This window comes from Mangifera indica, chromosome 10 (assembly GCF_011075055.1).
Source record: "Mangifera indica cultivar Alphonso chromosome 10, CATAS_Mindica_2.1, whole genome shotgun sequence".
Lineage (NCBI taxonomy): Eukaryota > Viridiplantae > Streptophyta > Magnoliopsida > Sapindales > Anacardiaceae > Mangifera > Mangifera indica.
Window position 1 is genome coordinate 15,053,255 of NC_058146.1, and position 13,390 is coordinate 15,066,644.

Here is a 13,390-nt window from a genome sequence, read left to right on the forward strand (position 1 = left end):
ACATATTTTTTTATACGTAATTTGGATATATAGATAATATATCATCATATGATTGAGTGTTACTTTATCTTTAATTCAAAATTACTCAATCACATAATGATACAACATCTATGTAACAAAAATGTATACATATAATTTTACTGATATAAAATTTTACCTTCTTGACATTACATTTGAACTCTCTTCCAATAACAAATTTGAGTTTTGAGTGATATTTTGTTGTTTTTTAAATTAATATATAAGAACATTATTTTCTGCAGCCATGGGTGGAAAATAAAATTAAAGTGAATCAAGAAAAAATTGTTAGATATAGAAAATATATTCAACACCAAGTTATTGTTGAAAGTGACTCCTCTTTGAAGTTTTAATATATTTTCTTAATAAAATATTTTTTTTTAAATTATCTTTTTAATATATGATATCTTATGATTAAATATAATTTTATTTATAATTTAAATCACTCATATAATTTTATTGGAGTACCGACATTTGAGGATACAAAACTATTATCTTTTTCTACGAAAAAACCAAATTAAATATCTCTATTGAAAAGATCGAATTTTCATTATTTTCTATAAAAGATATCGCATAAATAAAATTGTGATTATTGTCTTGTTTTTAAAGTAAAAGATTAATTTGATATTTTTAATAAGCAAAATAAATATTTATTATCTTTAATAAGAACATTCTAAAGTTTGATATTTTCAATTAATTTTCAGGTATCATATTCTCATAAAATAATTTTCTAATTTTGCTATTATCATACGTGATTATCATTAAAATAATATTTTATGAAAAAAATTAAATTAAAATTGAAACATAATATTCAGGAAATTAATGCTTGACGTAGTACCGAAGATTTTCCATGACAGAATCCCAGTCCTCTTAGAAATAAAGAGCAGTCAATTCAACTTCGGCTTTATCCAGTGCAACGTTTGATCTGCAATCTTGCCAAATTGACTAATTCGATTGATTAAATCGTATAATTCGATGTGATTTATATATAAATATTAACTTATTTTAGATTAAGGTTAAATTCAATAAAGTTGTTGAAATAGAAGTCCTGTCTACAAGCTAAATTATAGAGACAACAAGAGCCGGTTGAGAACTTGACAGCGATAGGCCACCATTTGGCTGAATTCAAAGTGCGAAGACACATCAACAGTGGAAGAAGAGTCATACCCTCTAAGGAAAAGTCAGATATAGAGCCAAAAATGGGGCCTGGAATGGAGCCCAAGAGGGTCCGTTGCTCATACGCGTATTTGTTTTCTTCCTATTTGTTTCATACAGCTTGCAAGTCGCAACTTTTATTAAAATGATATATATATATGTCTTGCCCTCTTATCACTGTTTCATGCAACAATCCATTTTCGTCCCTTCAATAATACCACAACAACCTGCAACTTCTTTTCTTTAAAAAATATGGCAGAAACAATTGTCTCTGTTATTGCTGGAGAACTCTTGAGTAAGGTGATGTCCCTTACTTCCAATAAAATCTCCTTGGGATGGGGTGTCAAGAATGATGTACAAGAGCTTGCTGGCACCTTAAACACCATCAAAGCTGTTCTCTTAGATGCTGAGGAGAAACAAACCCAAAATGAGAAGCTGAGAGTTTGGTTGGAAAAGCTTAAGGAGGTTTGCTATGATGTTGAAGATGTTTTGGATAAAATTGAGGTGAAAGATTTGTGTAAGCAAGTGATGAATGGTCAAAGCATTCCAAGAAAGGTACGCCACTTTTGTTCATCTTCAAATCCAATTATTTTCCGTTTTAGGTTGGGCCATAAAATCAAGGAGATTAACGAAAGGCTGGCAAAAATAGCAGCTGAAAAAGATGATTTTAATCTCACTGAGAAAATTTGTAGTAATAATATTTTAAGTTGGGAGAGAGAAACCCACTCTTTTGTGCATGCTTCAGATGTTATTGGTAGAGATAAAGACACAGAGGAGGTTATGAAAATTTTATTGTGTCCAAGTGATGGTCATGAAAATGTTTCTGTTATTTCTATTGTTGGAATTGGAGGTTTAGGAAAAACCACACTTGCTAAATTGGTGTATAATGATGAAAAAGTAGGTGATTATTTTAAGTTGAAAATGTGGATTTGTGTGTCGGATAAATTTTCTCTAAAAAGGCTTTTGATTGACATTATCAATTCTGCGATTGGGCAAAAATATAATCACATGAGTATGGACCAATTGCAGACAATCCTACGTGATATTATAAGAGATAAAAAATATTTGTTAGTCTTGGATGATATTTGGAATGAAAACTATGAGTTGTGGTGTGATTTAAGAAATTTACTAATAGAATGTGTTAGTGGAAGTAAAATCATAGTAACTACACGTAGTGATCGTGTTGCCTTGATTATGGGATCTGTATCTATATACAAGTTAAAAGGTCTTTCTCTTAATCAGTGTTTGTCAGTGTTTGTTAAATATGCATTTAAAGAAGGTCAAGAAAAACAACATCCCAACCTTATAGAGATCGGAAAAGAAATTGTTAAAAAATGTAGAGGTGTTCCATTGGCAGTAAGAGCCTTAGGAAGTCTTCTTTATTCCTCAACTTCTGAACAAGATTGGATAAATGTGAGGGATAATGAGATATGGAAGTTAGATCAAAAGGACAATAGCATTTTACTTGCTCTAAGAATAAGTTATAATAACTTGTCACCTCCTTTAAAACAATGTTTTGTCTATTGTTCTATATTTCCAAAAGACTTCACATTTTATGACGTTAACTTGGTTAAGTTTTGGATGGCCAATGGGCTTCTCCAAGCCCACAATGAAAATGAAGATTTGGAAAATATTGGCGTGCAATATATAAAAGAATTATTGTGGAGATCTTTCTTTCAAGATATTAAAGATTTTGGTAATGGTGTCTATTCATTTAAAATGCATGATCTAATGCATGATGTTGCCACATCATTGTTTCGAAATGAGGGCTTAATAGTGAAAGGGAGTAACCAAATTGCTACCAAAACTTCTTATCGACATTTATTATTTCATCATTTGGATGCAAGTCAAGTAGAAGCTCCAATCTTTCTACCTAACCTAGGTAATTTAAGAAGCATTATGTTTTTTCAACATGTTGGAGAAAATATCATTATTAGCCAATCATTTTTAGAATTAATTGTCTCAAGATTTCAGTTTTTACGGGCGTTATATTTAACTAATTTAGGTATTGAAGCAGTGCCTAAAAGAATTGGCAGTCTAAAGCATTTGAGATATTTGAGTCTATCATTTAACCCGAAAATAAAAAAACTCCCAACTTCTATTTACAAGCTACAAAGTTTGCAATATCTATCACTAGATGGATGCGAGAAACTAGAAGAGTTAGGTGAAGATGTTAAATATTTAATTAGTCTCAGAGCGTTAGTCTTAACCACAGTGCAAAAGCATCTACCAAATAATGGAATTGGCTGCTTGAATTCTCTTCGATTTTTAATTATTCACAATTGCAGCAAATTAGAATATTTGTGTGAAGATATTGGTCGCCTGAGAGTCATTCGAAGACTAGGCATTTTTAAATGTCCAAATCTTATCTCATTACCACGTGGTGTAAGAAGCCTAAGCTCATTAGAAGAACTTCTTTTGGAAGATTGTGTAAGGCTTAATCTAGATTTGAGCATAGGATCAGATGTGCAACACAATCATGAAGAACTCAATGGCACAGGGCCTCCCCTTCGATTCGTTCGAATTAATAATTTACCACTAGTAAAATTGCCGCAATGGCTTCTCCGCAGTTTGACAAACACCCTGCAAACCTTACGTATTCGTAATTGTTCCAACTTGAAGGCACTACCAGAGTCAATGCAAAAACTTCAAGCTCTTGGGGTTTGGAATTGTCCTGAATTGTCATCTCTACCCAAGGATATCAATCATCTCATCACTTTGAGAGAACTAATAATTAAAGACTGTCCTAAATTGACGGAAAGATGCAAACCAGAAGCAGGTGAAGATTGGAGAGGTTACCAAGTCAACTGAAAATTAGGTATGACCAATCCATATCTCTTCTTCTTAATCAGTTAGTAGGCAAATATTCTTGACATATTTATTTGTGTCAAGTCAAAACTTTTGCTAACAATTTGATTGGTTTATCTTCAGATATGATTTTCAAAATCTGAACAGCTACAAAACTTAACTTCTTTGTTTCTCCTTCCTTTCTTTTAACTTTGTTATTTTCTATGTATGCATGGGAAACTTGAATCAAATGTCTGAGTTTTTAATCTCATAAATTCTTCAATTTCCATGAATTATGAACCCTAATTCAACCAATTGACAGGAGGATTTATTCATCTTACTTCTTCAATTTCCATAAGGTGTTCGATCTGTTGCTTCATGTTTTTTCAGGTACAAATCATTTAGTTTTTAGATTAGACAATTTTAAAGATTGTTGGGTTTTTTGTTTTTATATATTTTATTAATTTTCCACTCACCTTAATTGTGAACATGTATTGTAGGACTGAGGGAGATTAAGCCAAATGGTGCAGTCAGTAAAGTATATCTTCCTCTGGATTGATTCAGAATTTCGGTGTTTACAAATATAATTCAGCGTTGACTGGTAAACATTACCTTCCATAACGCGATTTGTTCAAATAAATGTTCATTATTGTATAGAGTTTTTTTTTTGTAAGTTTTAATAGTTTTGTGGAAATGAACAATTAGTACACTCTTAAGTTTATTCCAACAAAGTTTCAGATTTATTTCTTATTAAAAATAAAAAACATTAGTTGTTGAAATTCTGTTCTGCCAAAGAGTAGATTACAGGGTGTTGGTGTTTGAGATGCAAAACAACATCTATGACCGCCAGTAATGTAGTTGGATTGAACTATCTTCAGAGAAACTTCCCCTTTAATAGAGTGCTCCGTGTTGTAAACTGCTTTCTTTTTGCTGTTTGATCATTTATCTAGAATTTTGCGTACTGCCATATTTCTTTTCTTTGCTGGTTGATTCATTTTGATACTGATCAATCTTCTTTGCCCTATAGATCTCTAAGAAATGTTTTGATCAATGGTAGCATTCCTGGAAACAATAGTCTGTCAGGAAGCCTTTCTCAGCAAAAAGTTGTATATCTTCAAAACATGTAAGCCTTTAGTGTTAGTTATCTCTAGGATTATGCCTATTACATGATATCGAATTAGGCTCCAAATGCTTCATGAATAGATTAAGAATAAAATATGATAAATCTTTTCATACAAAATGAAGAAGAATGAAAAAGGCACTACTTATCTTGGAATTAGGCCATACAAAAAGATTATAAATCTTAGTTACCGTGCCTTTTTTGATGAATAAGATGTCATATTTTGTTTTTTAAAAAATGCATGTGCTTGAAAAAGAACTACAAAATATGAAACCTCAACAATCGAATATGTTGTGCTTTAACAAAGATCGTAATCTTTTCTGTGATTGCAAGTATTCTCCTTGGATTGAACTGTCTGCAGAGAAACTTTCCCTGCAATAAGAATGCTCTACATTGTAAGCTTGTTTATTTCTGCAGTATTAAATTATCTCTAAAACTTAATGTACTAAAAATTTATCATTCACACTGCATTGTTGTATAACTAGACCAAACTGATAGCATTGTGTATATTTGATATGCAGATTCAAGTTTTGCAGTCAAGTGTGGTAGTGAAGAAATGAAATTCGATGGCATAATGTAAGAGGCTGATAACCATTTAATTGGTGGTGCTGGTTTGTTTTGTGATAGACAATCTAACACACATGTTCAAAATACAGGTTTGCAAGTGACCGGCAGTGCAGCCCCTAAGCTTTAATTAGTCTTCAAGGCAATCTCCTAGATCACTTAGATATTGTGGACTTAGTATGGAGAAAGGACCTTACAGTGTAAGTTTTTTGTTATCAGGGCTCACAAACATAGATGAGTTTTGGAAGGTGTGCTTTTTTATATCTATATTCAAGTAAAGCCACTGAAGAATCTTGGCCCTTGTCCTTAAATGCACAGGTTCTACTATTACAATTTCATCTATGTACCCTCATAATTAATCCTATCGGGAACTTTCCAATTAAAGATTTGACATATCAAAGGAGGTGGAAGTAGAAAAACAGTAATGATGATTTTGTAATTCACTTATTTTGAGTCGGTAGAGTGATGTATTGCATACCTGACAAAGGTAGTAATGGGTCATTAATTTCAAATTTTTTAGTGTCATTCCAAGTACACTATGTGATTTCTTTTAATCTTCATTTAAGATGAGTTAACAATAAATATCCTTTTATAAAACTAAATTTTCTTACTCAGATTTTACATCAATTGTTGGTATTGCATGTTAGAAGAAGCAGACTGGGTTGGTCGTTGGTATTGCAGTAGCTCTTGGAATTTCAGGCTTGATACTAATTTTTTTTAGGCTTTACATGAGGATATAAAGAGTTAATGACAATGCATACAGGTAAATTGTCCAAGAGTTTTTGAAATAATAATAGTTGAGGTCTCATAAATCAAGTTTGTTCAAGAAATTTTACGAATTTTCTTCTCACTTTGTCACAAAGTTGCTTGTGTAATGCATGAGCACAGCCTGACAGTAAGGAAAACTAGGTGAATTTTACTTTTGCATGTTTACAAAGGAAGGAGTAGATATAATTTATTGTAATAATTCTGTTACTGCAGGGTATGCATGCTATGACAGGGTGAAAGCTATGAAGCAACTTTCACTAGGATTCCACCCAGGGAAAAATAAGTTTGTTAATGAAATTGCTACCATAACTGCAGAGCAACAAAATATAAAACCTCAACAATGGAATATGTTGCAAGTATCCTCCTTGGATTGAACTGTCTGCAGAGAAACTTCCCCTGCAATAAGAATGCTCTGCATTATAAGTTCGTTTCTTTCTGCGGTATAATATATTTCTAAAACTTAATGTTCTAAAAATTTACCTTTATCTATAGATTGCATTTCAAGGAGTGGAAGCGGATGACAAAATCTGTTGTAATTCACAAGTTTCAGCCTATCTCACACCAGACGTTGTGCTTTATCTTTTTGAGGAAGAACATGTTGAGGGTGGCATGATATTTTAGCTCTTGGAAAATTTGACTGAAATGTCCATGATGAGAAATTGCAAGGATGTTTTGGGTTATATAGAAAGTAAACAAGACATTTTAAGAAAACAAGAGCTGTTTGCTCATGGAAAGCTTGTGATGTTGAGGACGTGCAATCAACTTCTTGGATGGGTTTACCGTTGGAAAGGCCTTCATTTTTCCGCTTGCCAGAATTGGAATGGGTTTTCTAGATTTGCAGACCATGGTATTGAAGGAGTTGTGCCACTGGAACTTTGGCCGCCTTGTGCCTGATCCAAATACCAAGCTAAACCATATGATACTGAGGACAAGGTGGAACTCTGCTCTGATGATTCAACCAACAAAGTGTGATCCAAGAAGAACTTGGGTCTCCACGTGGTATTTTGGATTGGTGGAGGAAAGAATAAAAAGGTAAGGAGTGGAAGTTATGAGCAGAGAAGAAAGAAAATTAGAATTTGACATTTGGTTTTGGAGGGCACTGACCTCTCAAATTGCTAGAGAATTTGACTTGTTAGGCTGTGTTTTTTTCTGTTTCTTGTCTCTATTACCTGAAAGTTGTATTGAAGTTTCCTAGTGGAATTAGAGTTGTAATTGTTGTTGATGATTCTAGTTAATGATAAGCATTTTTTATGTGCAACCTTCCAGCATCCACTGTATTACATTCTGCATTATGTGGCTTGTGTAGTGCTGAGATTGTGATTCATGCTATGGTTTTGGGCTTAAATTTGCTGGGTTTGCATCAGATATTAGTGTTGCTGGTTTGTTTGTGTAGTGCTGAGATTGTGATTCATGTTGTGGTTTTGGGCTTAAATTTCTTGGGTTTGCATCGGATATTGGTGGTGCTGGTTTGTTATGTGATGGACAATTTAACCCACTTGATCAAAATACAGGCTTTCAAGTAACTGCAATTGCAGCCCCTAAGTTTTCCCTATCTAAGCTAGTATCAGAGTTTGCTCTTCCACTGATAATCTTCGGAGTAACGACACCAATATTAAATATATCAGCCCTTTCTGTCAGGTGTCCACGCATTGCATACTCCATTGCCAGACACCCACTGCAAGATAATAAGTGTTTCTAAAGTTAGAATCGAAAAGTCTATCTTGATAAGTGATTGTATCAAAATGAAAAAGAAAGCAGGCATATACAATGTGCCCATGCCTAGGCAACGTTTTAAATTTAGAAAATCATATATAAATTACAACATCTTACACTCTTCAGCACATTCCAAAACAAGCTACGAAGGAAAAAAAGGAATGGAGAAATGATCGCAGTTTACATGGTTCCTGCAACTCCTGTACTGATGTGAGTTTTCTTATCATCAACCGGCTTTGCCAATCTAAAATCTGATATCTCGGGAGAGGGTTCTGTATCAAGTAAAATATTACTTGCTTTGACATTTGATGTACAATTTTCGGCTTTGACTCCTTATGAAGATATGTTAGATCTCTTGCAATTCCCAAGCATATTTTAAATTGGGTGGGCCAATCGAGATGTAACACCCTATTTCCTGCAGATATGGGGCACAATCATTAAGAACTCTTAAGAGGTATTCAATTCCCAAGCATATGTTAGATCTCTTGCAATCGAGATGTAACACCCATCAATTGCTTGCAAGAAAAAACAAGATAAAAGTTTCCAAAATTAAGATTGATTATTAAATGGCAATATTCTCGTACCAAACAATGCTTTATCAAGGCTTTTGTTTTCATGATATTCATAAAGAAAGAGGCACCTAGTTCTTTCAATGCAGCATCCATACAATTTCAGAAGATTGCGATGTTGCACTGCATTAATGGCAGAAATCTCATTAATAAACTGATTTTTCCCCTGGTGGGATCCTTGAGAAAGTTGCTTCACATCAATCACCCTTCCATCAGAAAGAGTACCCTGTAGCACCAGATTTAACAACATAGATCATATTTACTCCTTACTGAAAATGCAAAAACTAAAACCAACCTAGTTTTCCTGCTATATTCTACCTATGACCACAAATTAGATATAATCCATTTCAACCCAAGATTTTAGTAAACTATCTATAGGCACTAACTTATAAGTTTGAGTTTAGGTTGACTTGAAAAAGTCTAGCTCAAAGAACTCCCTTAAATTAATTCAAATTTGGTTTGGTTTGAGGGGAGTTCAACTTAAGTTTTGCCTATAATATTGAGTCAAGCTCGAATTTGGGTTCAATTTAATATTGTAATTAAACTAAACTCGATAAAAATGATATTGTTTTAATACATATTAATGAAAATAATGTTGTTTTGGCCAATTCAAATTGCTTCCAACTTCGATGCTGAATACTCCTTAGTACAAGTTGGAGCTCAAGATTGATAATGTAAAACTCTAAGATTTGAGTTTAAGCTCAAACTCGATTTAAATAAGTTCGTTTTAAACTTATTTGAATTAAATTGATAAACAAGTTTGAACTAGTTTAATTGAAATCTACCACTTTATCCCTTAAATAAAAAAAAACGTGATAGTTCAATATCTATGAGTGTTTTGCGCTTATAAATAACTATGAACTCATGTCCCTTTTTATCAAAACTGAAATGCCTCTCTATATATAATATTATCAATTTTTGAAAAATCCCACCTGATAAAATAAAGTGGCTAAGAGGAAGCTTCTTCGAAACTTCCATAAAGTGAAAATCAAAATATTATATATGGTTAAGGTAAGACTATTGGCATAGGTATTTAATTATGTTGTTCATTAAATTTCATTTTTTATATGAGGGGTAATTTTATACATTCAATTAAGTATAAATATGAGGGGTACTTTTGTCATTACACTATAAAATGAACTACTTTTGTCATTACTTTATTTTATATAAAGTAAACTTGGAATTTCATTTTTTATATGGGGGTACTTTCATTTTTTGTTCATTAAATTTCATTTTTTATATGGGGGTACTTTTGTCATTACATTATAAAATGGCAAATAGTAATTTACTTTGAAAACTAATAGAATACACTAACATCAATGGATGATAAGTAGGTATTTGATTTTTCAAACTTAACGGATAAAAATTTGTCATTTTAACAAATCTTGGATGGGAAATAGTCTTTTGGCCAATATAATATGTGAATCCCATAACCTTAGTTCACTAGCCTAAGAGGACAATATATATAGGGGTGTTCAAAATCAGTCAATTGAATCAGTTAAACATCATTTTTAATCGAACCAAATACTTGGTTAGGAGGAAAATTATAAAACAAAATTAAACCATTTTAGAGATTCACAATTTTTTAAATTGAACTAAATATATTAGTTAACTATTTTTAATCAAATTTTAGAGGGTAACACAACTCTATTATATTTTTGTTCAAATTCTTTTAAATTGGTTCGTTATATTATTTTTTTTTCAATTTTTAAAAATAAGTTCAGTTCAGTTAACTTGTTTCTATAAATAAACAAATTGATGACCAAATTGAAAAATTGATTTTGTTATATTTTTTAATCAGTATTCGAATGAATTTTTCAAACGACCTAATTTTTGTTTCAACTTTTTATTTAAATATCAATTTGATTTGATTAACAGATAATTATGAACAGCCTAAATCCAATTATATCATAAGCCATTACCATTTCTTTTAATTAATTTATTTTATTATAGAAACAATTTTTGTATGAAAAAAATATAAATTATTGTTAATTTTTTAATATTCTATGTTCAATATTCAAATGATTTATTTTATCCTTTATAAATTTATTATATATAAAGAGATTTTTATTGTCCTCTATATTGTTTGCATCAGCCCAACCATTTTAAAAATATTATATTGTTCTCTAAATTGTTTGCATATAATTTACTCTAATTTTAAGTACTTAAACTTCTCATGTCGAAATGGTGGATATTAAAAGTATAAATAAGTTGGCATCATATGGTCATATGTAGGTCTCGATCAAAACCATATTGGCTTAGTCTTGAAAATTGACTTAATTTGGTTTAATTTAGTTTAAATTTATTTAGTTCAAATTTGAATTAAACTTAATTCCGAAGGGTTGGCTCATTTCTAATAAACCAAGTCAAACTCTAGTTTAAAAGAGTTCAACTTATTTGATTCAAGCTTGACTCGCAATTTAATTCAAGTTATATCACACAATTGCTAAAATGATATTGTTTTAATCATTATTGAATATAATGATATCATTTTATTAATAAATCACGATTTCAAGTCACGAATTTGACCCATAGATTTGATCTAACGGTTAAACTTCAAACTTAAGGATCGAGTCTAACCCAAAATCCCCTTCATTGGTCTAATTGTTTGCAGTCACTCACCATCCCTTGAATGTTTTGTGTTACAGGAGGTTCTCTTACCAGAGCGCATTTTCGGGAAAGTTGAGGCTTCATGAGGAAGACAATGTAATTCTCCGGGTACTTTCTTTGGTTTTCTGGACTTTGACTCTAATCCTTCTCTGCAAGTACATTATAACTGTCTCAGGAGCAGATGATAATGGTGAAGGTGCTCCCAAAAGACCTGCATGTTTCTCAGTTTATTTATTTATATATATATATGTCTGCGTGTTATTGGATTCCTGAAGGGGCCTCGTTCCCGCAGGTGGAACTTTTGCCTTGTATTCTTTGCTTTGTCGGCATGCAAAGCTGGGGCTTTCAAGTGCTCCTCATGCAACAGCGGATGAGTATTCTCCTTACACTTCTGAAACACCTCTCAAAGGGATGAGTGACAGTTTGCTTGTAAATGTTGTGATGCTGAACCAAAAGACAGAATTAGATACTGAATCAAGAAGAAGAAAAAACTGGAAGCAGATTGTTTCAGAAGAACACAGAGCACAGAGCATGGAAGAAGAAAACTAGTAATTTTCGTATCTCATTGATATAGGATTTTTATACATATATATTTGATAAGATACAAGCTTTTACACCATACTTTAATAAATGTTAGCCATACTTGATACAGTAAAAAGCTTCCAAAAACCTTAAAAGCAGGATCATCACACATTTTAAACTAACACTGCTGACTTGGATTATTTAACAAAAAAATATAAACAAGCTCAACTTGCTAACACTCCTCCTTTGAGCTGTTTGGAACAAGTCCAAGTCTCATCCTAAGTAACTCAAATTGAGCTTTAGGAAGTGCTTTAGTCATGATATCAGCTAATTGTTCTTTAGAGCTGCAATGCATCAAAGTTATTTCTCCAAGTCTCACAGCCTCTCGGATTGCATGATATTTGACATTGATGTGCTTTGTTCTTCCATGAAGAACTGGATTTTTTGTGATAGCAAGGGCTGCCTTGCTGTCTACATAAATGGTGACACATTCTTGCTGATCTTGATTTAAATCAGTAAATAATTTCATCAACCATTTGGCTTGGTTTGTTGCACTGCAAGCTGCTACATATTCTGCCTCAGCAGAAGATTGAGCAATAACATCTTGTTTCTTTGAATTCCAACAAAACACAGCACTTCCAAAAGAAAAACAATAGCCTGAAGTACTCTTAAAGTCTTCCAAGCTTCCAGCCCAGTCACTGTCTGAGTATCCCAACAAATTTCTGCTTTCATGTGTTGAATACCAGAGGCCAAAATTTTCAGTTCCCTTTATGTATCTGAGAACTCTTTTAGCAGCACACATATGATTCTTTCCAGGTGATTGCATGAACCTTGACAGAAAAGATGTGGGAAACATGATATCTGGCCTGGTAGAGCATAGGTACAGCAAGGAACCAATTAGGCTTCTATATACAGCAGCTTCAGTTTTCACATCTGAGTCAGCTTCTCTGAATTTTTCATTCACCACCAGAGGAGTAGAGACAGGTTTACAATGCTCCATGTGAAACCTTTTAAGAAGATCATGCTCATATTTTCTTTGTGAAATGAAAATACCATTTATTTTCTGATCCACCTCCATACCTAAAAAATATTTCATTTTACCCAGCTCAGTCATGTCAAACTCTGTTTTCATGCATTCAGTAAATTTGGCTACTGAACTTGAGTCTCCTCCTGTCACTAGGATGTCATCAACATACAATGAAACAACTAACTCCAAGTGATTCATTTTCTTCATCACATATAGGGTGGATTCATTCAAGCTACACTCAAATCCTTGATCCAGCAAATAAGAATGAATTTTGCAATACCAAGCCTTGGGGGCTTGCTTGAGACCATAAAGGGCCTTATGCAATTTGTATACTTTTTCTTCCTGACCTGATATTTTAAAGCCATCAGGTTGTTCAACAAAGATGTCTTCATTTAGAACCCCATTTAGGAATGCTGATTTAATGTCCAGGTGATAGATTTTCCATTCCATTTTTGCAGCCAAAGCAATTAGCATTCTGATTGTATCATACCTGGCCACAGGTGCAAATGTATCAAAGTAATCTATTCCAGGTTGTTGAAG

General features: G+C 32.6%; 2 protein-coding genes across 3 annotated transcripts in view; both read left to right on the top strand.

Annotated features, from left to right (window-relative positions):
• Positions 1–13,390, top strand: part of LOC123227490 (probable LRR receptor-like serine/threonine-protein kinase At1g56130) — a 191,347-nt gene that overhangs the window by 52,381 nt on the left and 125,576 nt on the right. The window lies entirely within an intron of this gene.
• Positions 1,423–6,681, top strand: LOC123226792 (putative disease resistance protein RGA1). Its single transcript, XM_044651311.1, has 7 exons — positions 1,423–3,988; positions 4,280–4,347; positions 4,458–4,558; positions 5,599–5,653; positions 5,734–5,841; positions 5,960–6,404; positions 6,623–6,681. The coding sequence occupies exon 1, from the start codon at positions 1,423–1,425 to the stop codon at positions 3,979–3,981; it is 2,559 nt and encodes an 852-aa protein (XP_044507246.1). The 3' UTR covers positions 3,982–3,988; positions 4,280–4,347; positions 4,458–4,558; positions 5,599–5,653; positions 5,734–5,841; positions 5,960–6,404; positions 6,623–6,681.